This window comes from Rhea pennata, chromosome 6, assembly GCF_028389875.1.
Source record: "Rhea pennata isolate bPtePen1 chromosome 6, bPtePen1.pri, whole genome shotgun sequence".
NCBI lineage: Eukaryota > Metazoa > Chordata > Aves > Rheiformes > Rheidae > Rhea > Rhea pennata.
The window spans coordinates 19,272,527-19,290,586 of NC_084668.1; the positions used below are offsets into that span (position 1 = coordinate 19,272,527).

An 18,060-nucleotide genomic window follows, 5' to 3' on the forward strand; every position below is an offset into this window, starting at 1 on the left:
CTCTTGCCAATTATCTTGTCCATATTCTTACATTATGACAGGACTGATTTAATTACTAATCAAATTAATATATGTATTCCAGTAATTATTAGACTCTAGCTTTCTTAAAAGACTCCCTACATCAGTTTCATTAGAAACAAAGCAAAGAAAGCCTACACGATCCTTTTATCCCTTCCTTTCCTATATGAGATGAATGGCACTGAAATTCAATTCAAAGTGCAGAGGTGACCATTACAGATTAAAAACAGACTAATAAAGAATACTTCACAAATTCTTAATACAGGCAGAAAAAACACTGAAATAAAATACCTGTAGTGAATGTCCTGCTTCTATATTTAAACTTGAACAAAGTTTTACAGAATCAAGGCTTTAAATAAGAGATGAACAAAATTTGAACACAGCATTCAGTACTCCAGAATATTATCCAAACTTCAGCTTCAAATGTTGTGTGAGTCTCTCTCTACTTGGATTCTTTCCAAGAAACTGGAAATTAAAATACATTTTGAGAAACCAGTTGTTGTTAGCATGCTAATTAGGTACTTGCACTGCTTTCTTGGTTCTTGCCTATTTTACAGTTGTAGTTAACAAACTCAAGCATATTCATTTGGCAACATGCCTTCTCAGTGGACCATCTATCTTTGCAATGTAGGATGCAAGTTTAAGCAAGATGACAATAAATGCACATTGTGTTTTACATTCTGATTTTATTTTTTTCTATGAAACAGGTGCTAAATGTGCCAAAACATGTATTAGCATAACATCTGCTAATATACAATATTAAAAATGATGTAAACATCAAGTTTAAAACTTTAAAATTCCTGTTATTCACCTGAAAAATATACAACCTGGGAACCGTTATCATTGCAATCTCCCAGAAATTTGTTAGACACTGTGCCTATGCCACCTCAGAACCTGCTCATTTTGACAAAGAAAAACATTGTTTGAGGAAGTGGGTCATATGCGTGTAGAGATGTTTGCTTGAAAGGCCTGGAATTCCATGGTTCTGGTCAGTATACCACTGCAAAATGGAAAAAAAAAAAAAACAACCTACTTCATCTTTTCAACTCTGTAATAATTAAACAATCCCAGAGTTAATTTATTATAGAAGAAAGTGGATGTTTCAAGAAAACACATCAGTTTTCACTATAGTCATATTCTTGCTGAACAAGGTTCCTAAACCTTCTGTAATCTAGGAGCACTACTGCCTTTGCACTGATGAGTCAGTTTTATTAAGTCAGGCAAAAGAGCTCTGAGATACCTTTGGGGATAAAACATCCCTGACATACACTGCTTCACCCTGGCAACAGGGATCATAGACTTGGCTACGAACACTGGCCTCTCAGTAACAAGCCTCCACCTAAATGTCATGGAATTCTATTGGAAACTTCCCACATTACAGCAAGGCCACAAGTGTTATAAATGGTGTACTGCAAATAAGATATAGATATGGATTATGCTAGCTCTTGGAAATAACAGCTATTACTTCAACCTCCCAGTTACAACTATTATGTGGAAGACAGTTTGGCACTGGAGATATTTTCACTTTCCACACCATTAAAAACAGGGTAAGAAAAACAAAAAATCCTTCCATCTTCTCATTCAAGGAGTAATGAAAGACCTTTGGGCTGCAGAGTCTGGCCCCTTCATATTGAAGGCATAAACCCAAAGCTAAAGAAGCAGTTAAGTTTTTGCCCTCCTCTGCACTATTCTGCATGTTCCAAAATCTAACTGTTCTAAAAAGAAAAACTTTCTAATTTTTGTGAACACTTCATATCCATTTGTTCTTGTGCCAACGCTGTCTTTTATCTTCAATAGCATTTCTGTCAATATTCATCCTCCAATATACTTATAGGTAGAAATGCCATATTTTTTCAGATGCTATTTTACTGTACTAAAAATATTCTCCTCTCATAAAGGAAGAGTTCTGAGCAATGACATTCCCAGATAATCCTTCTAAATATTACTGAACCTATGCTGCTAAGATTTCTCTTTAACTGAACAAGGATGACTACATTGCACACAGTTCTCCAGATACTTGAGAAACAACCTGCGTTTGCCATGAAGAATGCAGAAAACGTGGACTTCACAAAAGGGTCTACAAACTAAGTACAGTAGGCAGACACTTTGGTCATTAGCCCCAAGACAGAAGGTACAGAAGCAGAGGTTGGCATATATTCAGTGCTACTTTTCATCCGTTCATTCTTCATTCTTCTTGTCCTCTAACCTCTTGTCTATTTGTTTCTCTGTTTGCCTGCACCTACTACCTCAAATGAGTTTTGCAAACAATTTTTTTTCTCATCCTGGATGAGAAAAAGCTTGGATACCTCATGTACTTTTCCCCTGTATTCCACCTCCTTCCCTGTGACAGGTATATCCAAGTCCAAGACAGAATCCATCAGAAACAGGGACAGTTCTGGCCCCAGAAACCATCTCTTCCATCTACCTCTCTCTTACTATATATCAGCAACTTCCAGGAGGACAGATTCTAATTCTTTTCCCTGGATCATTTTAAAAGTCTCTAAGTTATCCTTCACAAGAGAGAAATCCTATTACCATCCAAAGGGGCAGAAGGGAAAAGAAAGAGTAGAACAAACCCTCTGACCAAGTTTTCTATGAAGAGTAACAAATGCACTAGCAATTGCCACATTTTAAAGTTTGTTCAGTTAGACTGGGTTCTTAAAAACATTGCCAAATGTCAGATAAGCTTGTTAATAAAGTCATAAGCCACTGTTCTAAAAAGGAAAATACTCTGTTATTTACCATTGCCTGGAAATCCACCTGTGCATTTACCAGAGCTTTTGCGATTTGTGCTGAGTTCTGAAAATGAACGTTATCTGGAAAAGCAAAAAAAGGGATGGACTTTCGAAACATGTAAATACCACGCAGCATAAATTTATAGTGCATTAACTTGTGTCCACCAATTATCAAGTGATACAGTTGACACTGCTAAGAATGAGTAAGCATCTTGTAATATGTCATATGGAAATATACCAAAGATCTAAGCACTGACCCTAATCAAAGGCACGGAAAGATGCTTAATGTTTTTCAAACAAAGTGATTCTGGCTCTGTATTTGTACTGCCATTTGCAAACCTCACCATCTGCTGTTCCATGGATGAGAAGATACTCCACATTTTGGAAATTCTTTGCTCTTGCCATCACAGTTGAATTCTGTTGAGAGGAAAAATGAACAGTTCAGCAACTTCAGTTTAAACCACTCAGTCACAGAGCTGAAAGGCTTTCATTATCTACTGCAAGACTAACCAAACAGTTTGACAGGCATAATAATTACAGCAGTAACTTCATATCTGTCTGAGATCATATATAGCCATATATATTTGGTGCCTTTTCTAAGGGATAGTTCACAAAAAGTACAGTTCCCACCATGTGTTGTTTCCCAAATACTCTAATTCCTGACTGCCCAGACAGCTCTATCCTGGCAGTTTTGCATCCAGCATTTCTGTAATTTGGGCTGGAATGGGAAATAGGTACTGAGACCGTAATTCAAAAACTTATTCTTCCAGCTAACTTATCTGGGCTTTCATTTAGGCCTCTCTCTATTATAAGCTGGTGCGTGTGCTGCTAGAGAAATCTATAGATTTCCCATTAATGTGAAGTAAAGCAGTAAGGCAACCAGTTTCCAGGTAGGGGAAGGTGGTCTGACTGTTTAGTATGCTTTTGACGTTATCAGACAGTTAAACTAGCATGAAGCAGCTTGCCTACTAACAGTACCAACTAAAACCTAACAAACATCAACATTTTAACCAAGTAAAAAGAAAATAATCCTTCAATTTTGCATATTTAGGATTGGTAAATACAAAAAACATGAGTAACTACAGAGACAAAAAATTTCACGGTAGTAGCTTCAGCTGCTACAGAGCTGCCACTATGAGAGTTGGCAGGTCATTTTCCTTCTTTGCTGTTCTGCTTCTCCATGGAAGCATGATTCAGGTTTAAGCAAGTATATACAGAAAGAGAATTCTCACCCGGTAGTGCTCAAGATTATCGGACTCTACTGGAAGACCCATAAATCGCTCTGTGTAGATAGATGCTGCAATATTAAAGAAAAAAACAGTAGATAGAGTATGCATAAATACTTTTGCATACTGTATACAGTTAACAGCATGTCTCCCCAGTGACATATAACAAAAATGTTATTTTAACTATATCTGTTGATCTGTTGTGCTTGGTTCCTCATAATACACCAAACCTAAACATGTTTTAAAAAATCAACCATGAAGAGTAATTAATAAAACTTCTGATGCTTTAGCTGTTTTTTGCATAAATATTGGTTTGATACTTATCTGCAGAACTTACAGATGGTTTTGTGGATTAAGACAATTAACTGATACTGTTTTATACTACTGAGCTGAATGCCAAAAGTTAGTTGTATGACCCAATAAAAGGTGCAGGATGGAAAGATGACCCAGATTATGGTTGACACCTCAAAAAGAGAAGCAGAGCAAAATTCCAGCCTAGGATGTGTATGAGCACATTCATTAAAAATGTGTATACATACATACATATATACATACATATATATACATATATAGTCTTCTTCCTATTCAATAGTAGCATGCAGCAATAGTGGTGGAGCAAGATATGATATAGGCTTGCATAGGAAAATCAGTGCAGTTCCTGCTCAGGTCTCCATCCAGTTCCTTTGTCTAACAGTAACACAGACTGTTAAAAGATGTGAAGAAATGAGTGTGCATATCTGAACTGTATCCATTACCAAGAAATTGTAAGAAACAGCCACCTTTGAGCTGCCTGAGTATTTGTAATTTAACCAGCAGCAATTATGAAAATAAAAGAACGTTATTTTCTTTATGACTTTTCCTAGAAAAAAATGGCACATACTGAGCAGCTGAGCTTCAGCAATATGAGAATTATTTATTTATTAGAGTAAGGGTTTTCTGATCAAAAAAAGTTGTCATTTTTCCCTATCATGAAAGGAGGAGTGGCCAATGTAACCAATAAGGAATTGAAATTGTCTACCTACTCTCTAGTATGATACACTACATTGGAATAATTTGTTAAAAAGCAGAACGGAGAATTCTTCCAAGGAAGACAAATGACTCAATATACTCAAGTTCCCATGTTTTATTATGTATCTTTTACATATGTTACCACTGAGCACTGAAGATGTGTAGTGTCTCTCTCAGATCAGCCAATTACAGCTCCTGAAAATAATCTGCAAAAAACTATCTAAGTACAAAGATTCTAAGTAGCTTATCATTTATCAAAATACTTTATGGTTCAAAGAAAACAGAAAATGTGCAATATCTGTTGTCAACACGGTGTCAAACAACCATATTGGGCTTAAGTTTTCAATTAAATAGACTCTTTCTGAATTGCTGGCATTTCTACAATATTCTGAGCCAAGTTCTCTGCCCTCTTCTACCAGTACAACTACAACAAGTCCACTGAGGTCAGCAGAATTGCATTAGAATGATGAAGGGAAGATTTAGCTTGTCAATTACTCAGGAAGAAAAAGAGCATAAATTGAGAATTTTATTAAAACAGTCACACATTTAAAGCTTTTAACTATACATTGTCCTGGAATGCAATTTCCCTTGCCATCTTATAACTGTTCAGCTGATATATCAATTCTGTCAAAAATGAAAGCTAGTGGGAGGATTTCAGAGAAAAGATTATGGTCCAGGCTCTATTCTATGCATCTAAAAAAGGGTGGGACAGAGCTTTGAAGCTATAAGGGCCAGCACATCCTATAACATACATTGCCTGGAGACTTAAATATGTAGCATCCTGTTATTTTGCCCTAACGTAGTTCACCTTAATGTTAACACGATCTGTTTGCCAGAACTCATGATTCATGACTTCCTTCTGCTTCCTTCCTTAGGGGAGGTACCTCTGGCTGTCTGGATTTTATAATGTGTTTTTAGCATCATTTTTAACTCTCTCCTGAAAATTCACCTAAAGTAAAGGTTGTGGTGGTGAGGGTCCGACCTACTCTTACCTGAAAACCTCACTGAATTCTTGAAATATTTATAACTTCTTTTATTGAATTACTTTTGCAAAAATTGTTCTATTTGCCTGAATTCTGGAAATAATTTTGTGATCATGAGTGAAAATGTCTACAAAGATGTTGATGCCAAGATTTATGTGAAAACACAAAGACTATGCATCCTATATCAAATGTTTTCCCTTTTGTTTGCAAAACACTGCAAATACAAGGAATGTCTGTGCTAGCAATCAGGGAATGAATCTTTCCCATTTAACCAAAAAATTTTCTCATAACCAAGACTTCTTAGCAAACAACCATATGCTAAGTAAATGTGTTTGAAGTGCTACATTTTGCTCATGAAAAACATACATGTCATGATTCTTTTTTACACTAATGTTCCTTTACACCATGCCAAGAGCTTAACGAGTCTATAAGTATGAATATGTGCTTGCTTTATTCACACAATAAGGCTCTGGGAGTATACTCCCAGTGTTATTTCCTCAGAACATTTGGAGTCTAAATCACTGAATATAAATATATGTCTTGTAATGTAAGACAGGAGATGTGGCTGAGAAAGGTCTAAAGGGATGTGTTTAGGAAAAATATTTTTAAAAATACCTGATATCAAACACAACTGACTCCTTCTCTTTTCCACTGCATTTGGGAAATAACTTTGTAATCATCAGAAATATTGATTCCTGACAGAGATCATTTGCAGTAACTGGAGTTGATATGCACTATGATTGCATTACAGACAGAAGAAACTACTTCTGAATTCAGTGATAAAATTTAATAAGAATTTTCAGGGAGATCATTCCTGAGTAAAGTGGTTTATGAAGAGGGCTTTACAGACCTACTGTTACAGATGTGTATATAGGATTATCCTGGTACACCTAAGTAACAAAATTTGTTCCAAACTTCAAGTTGCAGTCAGTTATTTTCAGCAAGGAAAGCATTAAACTTAAGGTCTGAAGAGTTTTATGTTCAGGTAATGGCAATGTCTTTAAGTTTTTTATTGCCAAGTTCTTGCAATGATTTAATTTAGAAAATTATATGGTATATCCTTCTATCCAAGTCAGTATTCATAACAAGTTTCCATACCGTAATACTCCCAGCTGGAGACAGGAGCCACAGCCATTCCACATTTAAATACGCCACTGCCAGATCCAAGTGCCAGAGAAGTTACATATCCACCATAGGACTAGGAAGAAATCACAGACAGCTTAAGATTTTTGGTGAAGTATCATTTTGCTTTCTGAATTAAACTCATAAATTACTTCCAAAGTAAACACTTTGCTTTGAATGCAAAGAGGGCAAAGCAACCAAAGATTTTGTTTTGTTCTTCTGGCCTCAGATTAATGTATTTTTTTTTTTGTGAGATAGAGATGATTAGACAGCTTTATTGAATCACATCATATCTTCCTGCTATTTCTTCAGTGCTTATCCCAGGATTCTGTTCTATTACCACTTAGAATCATAGGAAAAAAAAAGTTGGCAGGGTCCTCCAAGGTTAGCTAGTGCAAACTCCATCTCAAAACAGTGTTAACCTCAAATTTAAATGAGGTTAATCAGCATCACATCCCACAGCTTCTCTAGGAAACCTTTTCCATTGTTGACTGCTGTAATTTTAAAAAAAAAAATCCTAATAACAAATCAGAATTTCCCTTGTGGTAACTTGTGTCTACTGCTTCTCATCCTGGAACGAGTGTGCTACTTCCAGGTTTTCCCCTCCCTTAACAATCTACCTAGCTTTTTCCAGTGATTGGTATATTGAACCAACCCCATCCTCAATACTAACAGGCTCAACTACTTGAGAACTCCAAATTGGAGCAATTCCTCCTTACCATCTGCCACTGTCCCTTTTTGTTTTCTGGCCTGGCCTCAAACTGGGACCTAGCAAGGAATAATGAGTTCATAGCTGGAAATAAGGCAAAAGAATGAGTAAGCCTGGATATCAGCACAGATCTGTGTAACTGTGTGGGGCTAGCAGCTAAGAAAGAACTAAACTGTAAATAAAAAGCATTTGATTTGGCTGTCCATAGGGTGTGGAACTGCAGCTGGAACACACTTGCATAAAGGCTTTGGAGAAATAATGGGTTCCTGCTTATTCTGGAAAAGAGGGAGGGATAAAAGCTTGAGGGCTCCTACAAAATTCTGAAGATTATCAGCCTCTTCAAAGGTGTAAGAAAGAGTAGAGGAAATGAACATAAGTGATTAAATCATGTTTTGTGCAAAAGTCAGTCCTTCTCTCCATTTAAATAAGATTCCAACTTGAAATGACAGTGAGAGGTAATGTATATGGAAACAATTAATACCTCACACAGTTTTTCAGCTCATTCAGTGGGCATTTACCAAAAATCAGTGTACAAGGCTAAAAAGTAAAGGATTAGTATCAGACATAAATCTATATGCTGTAACAGGCAGAAAGGTGGCATTCAAGGCCTGAATTGCTTCAGTGATCATTTAGTGGCTTTTGCCATCCAGAAGAGTTTGGTGAATCTGAAACTACAACAAACAACATAATTCAGGAATACCTGCCAAAATGCAGTCTATAGAAAAAGAGACCGCTTCCAACATTATTCAAAGGCTCTGGACCAGGACATCATATAATAAATGAGAAAATACAGTATCCCCTCAAAAAAAGATTGACAGTTTTGGCAATAGTGCCATTATTTGAATAATATATCCACTATTGGGATATATTACTTTAGACCTATGAAATTTCTTAACTGGTTCTTAAAATACGGTTGTTAAATAAAATACATGTTTTTTAAAAAATTAAAGATTTTCATGTGTCCTAGCACTACAAAATTACTCACTTATAAGTGTTTGTGTCACTTCATTTCACCATATGGCACACCATTTTATCCTGTTGTTAACAGTAGTGTCTGACCAAAGTAATTTAAATATTAGTTGGTAGAAACCTCATAGAAAGATTTTGGCAACCCTGATCACGTGCTATCTAAGATCAGGCAACTTCTATAGTTACAATTAAACTGAATCTTCCAAGATCCACCTCGTAATGTGTTTTTGGGCAAGCCTTCTACAATGAAACTGGGCCAAGAAAAACAAACAAAACTCCCAAAAGTAAACAACAGTAACAGACCAGAAGAATTCTCCTGTCAAAGACAGAAATTAAAGAGAATGAAAGAGAAGGTATTTCAGAAGGATAATCATAGAAAAATGAACATATATGATATGAATATATATGAATATATGATAATCAGAAAAACAAACATACATAAACTGCAAAATACTGGAAAGTGTTAATCAGAGGCCAACATCCCTGTTTATTCTGTAAGCCTTTCTAGTTAGAGTTCCCTGTGATTGCTGGATAATAGATATTGATGTACTGGGAGAGGAAGAAGGCGGGTAATATAGGTCTGGCCTCCAATCCCCATTAGCCATTCTTGTATTAGTGTCCCTAATCCATTAGAGCCTCTGATGTTGCTTATGGCTTGGTCTGCTGAATAATGTAATTCCATGCTGTGCTGAAGAGGCTGAAGCAGGCTAGGGCTCCAACACTGTCTATACACTCTTGATTCAACCATTCATCATGAACTTATGCATCTGAGTCAGCCTGAACATCTCAAAAATCTCTTAGAAGATTTGTGGTATTTGTGCTACCACTGAAGTTGGCTTCAGCTCTTCGATAAGCATCACTAGTAGGTTTACACCTCATTTCCATCAATGACCCTACACTGAAGACTGAAACTGACAGCACAGGAAGAAAACACCTATTCCACTAATTTCTTTTTCTCCTATTAGGATGCAGTTCTTTCCTAAAAATTTGCTGCTGAAATATGTTGCTATATTTCTCAGTGAGCCTTCTTGGCTTATAGAATCTGGACATTTAATAATAAAGACTTACAATACATCTGGCTATAAAAGGGGAGTCGTAACTAGGAAGTACAAGAAATATCAAAGCTGAAAAACTGACTGGCTAATTATTTGGAATGATTCTTATTGTCTCCAAATTTTCCACTTTGTGGAACTGCCACTGTTGTACACCCCTAAAACTCTCAGTTATCCCTACAGACCATTTCAAGGTAGACAAGGTGATCCAGAATGACACAAGGGTCACGTTTTCTAAACAGAGTATTCATAGCATTTTTCTCATCATTTTAATCTCAGATTAGATCCTCAGAAAGGATCTAAAAGTAAAGCCAATTAGGACATCTCAGTTTTACTTAGCTTGAAGTCCAAACAATGACATTAGTTATTCAAAATTCCTTCTTGAGCTGCCAAAGGTCCCATTTCAGGTTTATAACAAAGCTCACTATGGACAGTTTCAATTCTACTTTATACAGGAACCAACAGGAACTACACCTTTGGCAATATCACAAACACTGAAAGAAGCTTTATAAAACTTAGGATAAAATATAGAAGATCTAAAAAACTGTATTGCAAGATTATTTAGAAATAAACACAAAAAAGATTAACCCACTTACCCAACCCCATATTGCAATTCTTTTCTCATCAATAAAACCCATTTCTATAAATTTCCTGTGGAAAAGAAAATCACAGTGATAAATGCATTATTGCAAAATAAGATTGTTAACGCTATAATCAATTAGCAAAATATATTTTTTCTTTCATTTTTTTCTAAACATATCAATTTGAGCAAACTGACAGTCAAAATAGCATGTCTGATTTCTCTAAAGCATGCATTAATGAACTAATACATTTTTCAGAAGAAAAGGAAGAATTTTTTCTTGAAAGAATGTAAAATGCTTACGTTTATACTTTCAATATTATTTCTTTTTCCAGTGGATGTAGATTCTACTCAAATAGCATCTTGGCAAAAAAAGTTCTCTTGTCTTATACATAATATCCACCTAGATATTCAGTCCACACTGTCTCTCTAAATTAAACACCATGTATTATACTTAAGTTTTGTACATGTGCATATACATTATGTACTGGCACACACACCGAGAAAAGAGTTTAAAAAGTGTACTCCTACTAATAACCACATCTCATTTTCCATAGCTGTACGTCTCCATGGGCTATTACCATTTTCATCCTTCTAACACCAAAGATGATGGATTATCAGACCTCAGACCTCAACCTCATCTTACAGTGAGTTGATACTCTGCATGTCTAGAGGCAGAGCATCAACACGAGACTTGCAACTCCCTATAGCAACATTTTTTTTTATATATATATATATGGCTGAAAAGTGTTGTGCACATACTGCTACTATAGTAAAAAATAAAATGAGGAGAACACCTCCAAACGCTCCCAGATAGTGATGTTACAATGAATGAAAAGTATACCTTGCTTATACACAAACAGGTCAAAGAGGATTATAAATAAAAACAAGGTTTCCTGCATTAATCCTGCATCAATGGCTGTATTTCCAGAGCTATATTAGCAACAAAGAAGAAGAAGGGATAATGCAAAAGACCCAGTATAGGTTCAAGAGTGACAAACACAAAAAACAGGTTCAGATACATCCCAACGTACACATCAGCAACTGCTAGCTTTTTCTAGGGTAGGCACAAGCGACTGGAAACACACCAAATATGTGATACTGTCTGGGTGGGACAAAGTTAGAAAAGCCAAAAAATGATTCAGCTTTGTTATATTGCTGCCTTTATTAGTGAGGTTCCTCCTATAGTTAAAGCTCCTCTAAGAACACTACACTAAGATCCTCTCTAAAAATCATGCATCATAAAAAGCATGTGTTAAATCAGGAGGATGGAATGCAATACATCTTACTGAATAAAAATTTAGTCTAGGTGCTGACAGAAAATTGGGAAGTGTGAAGACTGAGGTCATTTCTTCACAGCCTGCCTCAGCAGATTTTGCAACTGCAGAATCAGTTTAAGCTCTCTTCGTCTCTGGCATTTTATGTCTGAATGACAATTCAGAGTAATAAAAAGCCATTTATTTATCTTTTATATTCTATTTTAAAACAAGCTGTTGCTGTTAGACGTTTCAACAAAGAAAATCAAATAGATTACATTTAGCTGTATATCATGACGTGGTTTTAATCTGCGTCATTTATCACTGAAAAGGGTAATAGTGTGCTTATATTACTGAATAGGAAATGAAAAAATCACAAAGCAGAAGCAGGAAGAAAGATACTATCCTATCATACTTGTAGATACAGGCAGTAGTCTCAAACATGCAGAGGAATTTGCGGAAATGTAGGCTGCTGCATCTTACCTCCAGCTATGCTACTCAGAGCCAGATCTATTACTGGTAAAAAGAAGGTATTTACTAATCCTCCTTATTAATTGCATTAGGTAATCTACCTAAGTCCTGTCAGGCCAAATTCGAGACCCAAACCCAGGCTAAGTTCATAGTTCCTGCCTTGCACCAATCTCTGTGGAGTTCAAAAAGTTTAGTGGTGCTATTGCACCTATAAGCTTAACAAGCAGCCTTTCTTTCCAAAATCTCAACTTTCACCCCCACTGAAAACCTCTGCCTAGTGACTTATTTTCCCTTGGAACACTTCAAGTGTTTTGACGCAGAGTGGTATCTGTTATGGAACAACTATCAGAGGACATGTCTGGTTGTTTATAACTACCTTAAAATAGCGTGGAAGGTAAGTTTTTGACTAACCACACTCTCAAAGGTGAGTGTTGGGATTCAGCTGTAACAAACTTCACATTTGACCTTTAGCTAATCACTATAGTCCATCACTATGGATTACTAAAGTAGTTTTCCCCTACAGGGTAAACTTCAGGATAATAGTTAAAACATAAGCTTACCTCTCACCAGTGAGATGATTTTTCTTTAGGCCTAGGACTGAAGCCACTGATGATGCCCTTATAAAATGGAAGTGATGAGGTCCAAATGTGGATCAAATCACTTAGCAGTACGTGGACTTAGTACACCACACAAAACCACACTGACATCAAGCAGCTCAGCAGCATTTTATTTCTGCAAGTCTTAATTCTTGTCTCAACTCCTAGACACCTCAGTTCTCCAGAAGAGAAGCTGGGAGGTATATTTAATGATTTTTTTTACAGTAGATTTCGTATGTATGTAAATACAAGAATTACATGAGGAGATACTCTACTTACTTCACTGCTGAGATTTGGTCCTCAACTTCATAGACTCCTAGTCTTCGATATACTGCATGCAAAATCTTGTCACCTCGGTAAGCTGTGCCTCTGCCATCCACTAGAGCAACAATAATTCCCTCTTTGCTAGCAAGATAGGTTATCCAGCTAATGCTGAAAGTGTCCTTTACATTCTGACTGCAGGGTCCTCCATACCTGACAGAAAAATTCACATATTTTCAACTCAGATATATAAATGACTCAGATATTGAATGAGTATCTTCTGGAAATGGGCTGGGTATATAGGTACGCCTTATACTTTCTCCACAATTATTTTGCTATATGGCTCTGATTCTGGGCGCTCAGAAGATAGAAATAGTCCTACAATCATTTTCATGTATTTGTGAGATTTTGCTATTTAAAATCCAATTTTAGTCCTTATTGTCTTAGGGCTTAGGCAAACCATTAATTTTAACTCAAAATACAGGGTTCTGCATCAGGTAACCAACCTAACAGGAATCCTGAGAAGAGGCATGTCTCAAAGTCTCAGTTCTTTCCTTTCTTGATTCCTTGGACACAGAAATTAGGTGTTACAGTGTTTTGGGCAGTTTAGTGCTTTTCTGTGTTTGACTTCCACATGTAGCCAGCAATATGGAGAACAGAAAAAACAGTATGTCTCCTTAAACTTTGTGGCCTTCATCAGCCCTTCTTTGTTTCAGTAGGGAATATCAAATACTATGTAGCTGTGGGCAGAACACACCCCACACAGCTGAGCAATAGAGAGAGGCACTTACTCCTCATGAAAATGGCCTAATGCAAATTATATATTTGATCTCAAGGATATAACTGGTGTCATATTCTCTTCTAAGTGACAGCCAAACATACTTAGCATTCTTGGACCTTTGGATCATCACTGGTTAATAAAGAACAATGTAAGCTCATCACACCCACTCAGCTCGTCTTTCTGCCTCTCATATTTGTACCACTGCAATTTTGTTGCCTTTCCTGCCTGCAATACACTACATTTCTCTTCCTTGCAGGATAGAGTCAAATGCCCTTTAGAAGGAAAACATTATGAAAGAAACTAGTCTTCATGGTTTAGTTTTTTTTCTTAAAAAAAAATGAAGGCAGCATTTATATTTTCCATATTAAAAAAGCTGAAATCAACCATTTCAGACTGCACCATGGTAAAGAGAAGCAGCAGCAGAACTAAGAACTCCAGGCAATAGCTTACATGTTTCTATCCTTTTTATTTCTCTGAGGAACTAATCCTTGCCACAGTAAGTTTAAAATCCTCGTGGATTTCCATTGGATTGGGTTTCTATTCCAGAAATACTTTTAAAAAGCAAACAAAATAGAACTAACTGTTTTTGCTTTTGCTTGATAAAATGTTGCAAATGTCTCAGGTTTCCTTCAGTAATAATATCAAGTACTTTTTCTGGCAAAATAACAATGTCAAAAGAAAGGAAGTCTTACATACACCTGGATAAGCAGAGGATACTTCCTGGATCTATCAAACTGTGGGGGTAGAAGCATTTTGTACCACAGGGCTAGAAAAGATGTATTAAAATTATATTGTTAATGGATAAAATGATTCCTCCAAGCACGATGCCTAGTTTGATATAATACATAGTTTAGTATAATAGGATATGAAAATGAACCAGCACAAACTACAGGATGCATGAAATGTGAATCACAGAATTAAGTAGTTTTTCATATATAACAGTTGAAAAACAGTTAAAGTGACTTACTTTTAATTAAACTATGTATAAAAATATTATTTCACATAATATTAGGTTTTCATTTTTCTAAGTGTCTAGAAAAATGCCATTAGGAACAAAATGTTAAGTTCAAAGTAAATGAGTTTTGGAAAAATTACATGGATTCATTGTTATGTTATGAATATTGTGGAAACATTACATAGATTCATTGTTATGTTATGAATATTGTTTGCAAAACCATAAATGAAAACAATTAACTATTATTTTATTGATGGATAACCTGAAGCATAGATACATTGCTCATTGTCAAACAGAATAGAACCGAGGCTTTGATTCCTTATCTGCCAGGATAACAGTTTGTTCTATGGACAGCCCCTACCAACTGTAACAAAATGAAGGTAAGATACTTAAACAACATGCAAATAAAAAGTATAATAAAAGTGTGTAATGCTTACTTATACCATCCACTTCAAGTTTATTAATTTCTTCTTTCGGCAGTTTGATTTCTTGCAATGCAGACTGCAATTCCCAATTGTCTTCCAACACTCTCAGCTCTAAAAGAAGAAAAACACATTTAATCAATTAATTTATTGTTAATTCCTCTTTGTTAATTGAGATTTCTTTATTTTGTGTTATTAGAACAGAAGGGAAATCTGTGAAACTTTAAAAGCTAAGTAATAAAGCCAGATCAAAAACTTCTACTTGAGCTTGGGATAATATAGCTAAATAAAAGCAAGACATTGATATAATAGTGCAGGGAAACTCCTTAGGTTTTATAGGATGTACATTTTGCAATGCCAGTCATTTCACATGTTGCCTAGGAGTGTTAAAGTTCTGAATGTTAGGAGGAAACTCTTCTCCCATGTAGACAGTTTATGCCAGTTTTGTAATATGGTGAGACCAGGGAATGTAAAATTCATCACATCATGCAAAACACAGTCCAACAGTCCTCTCTTGCCTACCATGATATCAGTTTGCCCTCTGAGAATCCTAGGCAGTGTGGTTAGGTCCATAGATGTTCAAGAACGTCCTACTTCCAGGCTAACACAGAAAACTGAGCTTCTTTAGGGGATGTGACAAACCCTTGCTTACCAAGATACAGCACATTCTCACAAAGATACTAGATGTACTATGTAATTGTCCTTAGTAATAGATTACTGCATGCTTTGCCCTGACTTCTGCTGCCAAGATACTGTAGGGTCCTTTATAGCTAACATAATTTTTAACTCTTTTCACTACTGTAACTTAATGGATAACATCTTGTCAATCCATATTTCTATTTCTCTCAACAATTTTATTTGTTCTCTCATTTTTCAAAGTATTTTACATTTTTATTTTATTTTTATTTTTTTTGAGACAATTTACTCTTATATCATTTTAAAATGAGTACTTAAAATGTAGTGAATTTCCAGCATAGAATGCAGAACTATACATTATGAAACCACTGTGTATTACTTGGTTATTTACATGTTTTTCCATGATTAGGGATGGCCAAAGAATACTGTGCATAATGGAAATCTGGTGTTCAACTTCACTTTCAAAATGAAGGAGATTTTTTTTTTTTTTGGACTTCAGGAGATTTTTATTCATTAGTTTACCTTCTTCTTCTTCTTCTTCTTTTTTTTTTTTTTTTTTTTTTTTTCTTAAATTGAAAACTACTACTTCCTTTTTCTGGAAACGCTGCAAAAATACACAAAGTACTTCTCTCAGCATGTTTTGAGCTGGATTTTTCTCAGGAAATGCCAAAAATATAACATGGGAATTTGTTCTTTCAAAGTACCCTCACAAGTTTAGCAGATTCAAGTAGATTTTTACGGCTGAAAGATCATCCTAGCTTTGGATAGTCACCCAAACTAAGCTGAATCCACTTCTCTCCTTCCCCTCAAATCTCCTGAAACTTGCCCATTACTACAAATGAATCGTAGGCATGGTGGAGGGAGCTTCCAAACCATTGTATGTCAATTAAACTACATGCCTCCTACTAAAATTCGTGGGTGATGAAATATCTGCCAACTGCAGTGAAATGGATCCACTACCACTCTTTCACAGCTTGCAGTCCAGTCCAAGACAAATACTTCAAATCTCCCTTTTGTGGAGATTACAAAACAAGAGAATTAAGGAAGTTTAATACATGAAAGGAAATGTAAAAGGTCAAAGAGCACGAACGTGTTTTTATTCCTGAAAATAACACCACAGGAGAGTGAGGCAACATGAACCAATAGTAAAACTGTTCTGTCCTACAGAGAGGTTAAGAAATGCGTATTTATTATGGCCTAAGGACTGGGGGATCCTAGTACAATTGCAATAGAGATGCTGAGTGAACTTTTCCATCTGCAAATATTTTTGAGTGGTTAAATACTAAGAGGTACCAACTATTATTGTCAAATAATCTGCTGCAGTTCATTGACCTCTGCATAAAATAGCACTTGATTCGTTTAACTTAATAATATTGATGCATTTGAATTCCTTATGTTTTTACTTGTATTTACTTGAGAGATAACACTCAGTCAATAGGGCCTCGTGGGTAAGAGCTGACCTGAGCTATGTAAGGATCCTGGCATTAGAACTATCAGTGGCTTTCTGCTAATTACTGAGGAGTGAATGGGGGAATGCCAAGTCACTGAAGCTTTTTACAGGACCATGTTGTACTCATAACATATCAAGAGTGAGAACTTTTTAAGTTTAAGAGGCATTTTTAGGGATAAAAAGGTATACAGAAAGAAAATGCAATGCAGAGTAACTAATATTTCAATGGCTAGAACAGTTGAAATTCCTGCATAGCCTGGTTCAAGTCAGTCCTCACTAACAGACTACTTAAAGAATGACGACTTGGAATGCGGATTTTTTTTTTTTTTTTTAAAGACATTCAAATTACTTTAGAGAAGGTTTTATTTACATACAAAATTGGAACTTCAGCAAGAAACTTTCAGAGTCTCTCACTTTTATGAGATTCTGCTCTTCACTAATCTTTCTACTGATGGCTGAAGAGCAAGTTATTGGTCCAAATTCTAATCAGTACAGTATTGCAGGTCTAACTGCAAGCTGTAAATAGTATACTATTACCTCTTGCATGGGGTAAGGTTGGTTCAAAAAAAAAAATCAGTCTGCATTAATCCCAATGTGAAAGGAATAACTTTGAAAATATAGAAGTTTGTTCTACAAAGTTCTAATCAGTATTTGATAGACAAGGAGTTGCCAATGTTCGCTTCACCCAAGCTGGCAAACAAGAAAAATACCAAGATGGTACAAAAGTGCCAGACTCAATAATGAAAATACAGTCCTCCATGTGTTCACTAATATTTGGATTTTACTAATTAATAAGGCTAGAAAGAAGCTTGATATTTTACTAACTCTTT

The 18,060-nt window shown here is 35.8% G+C and overlaps 1 protein-coding gene across 1 annotated transcript in view; it reads right to left on the reverse strand.

Moving 5' to 3' along the window:
* Positions 1 to 699: 699 nt before the first annotated feature.
* Positions 700 to 18,060, reverse strand: part of LOC134141839 (prolyl endopeptidase FAP-like) — a 41,964-nt gene continuing 24,603 nt past the window's right edge. Inside the window, exons 18-26 of the mRNA XM_062578340.1 lie at positions 15,160 to 15,258; positions 14,464 to 14,533; positions 13,005 to 13,199; positions 10,419 to 10,473; positions 7,069 to 7,168; positions 3,986 to 4,050; positions 3,098 to 3,170; positions 2,761 to 2,834; positions 700 to 1,018 (exon numbers count right to left, since the gene is read on the reverse strand). Of these exons, the coding sequence (XP_062434324.1) occupies positions 917 to 1,018; positions 2,761 to 2,834; positions 3,098 to 3,170; positions 3,986 to 4,050; positions 7,069 to 7,168; positions 10,419 to 10,473; positions 13,005 to 13,199; positions 14,464 to 14,533; positions 15,160 to 15,258 (833 nt within the window). The 3' untranslated portion in view covers positions 700 to 916. The remainder of the gene's footprint in view (positions 1,019 to 2,760; positions 2,835 to 3,097; positions 3,171 to 3,985; positions 4,051 to 7,068; positions 7,169 to 10,418; positions 10,474 to 13,004; positions 13,200 to 14,463; positions 14,534 to 15,159; positions 15,259 to 18,060) is intronic.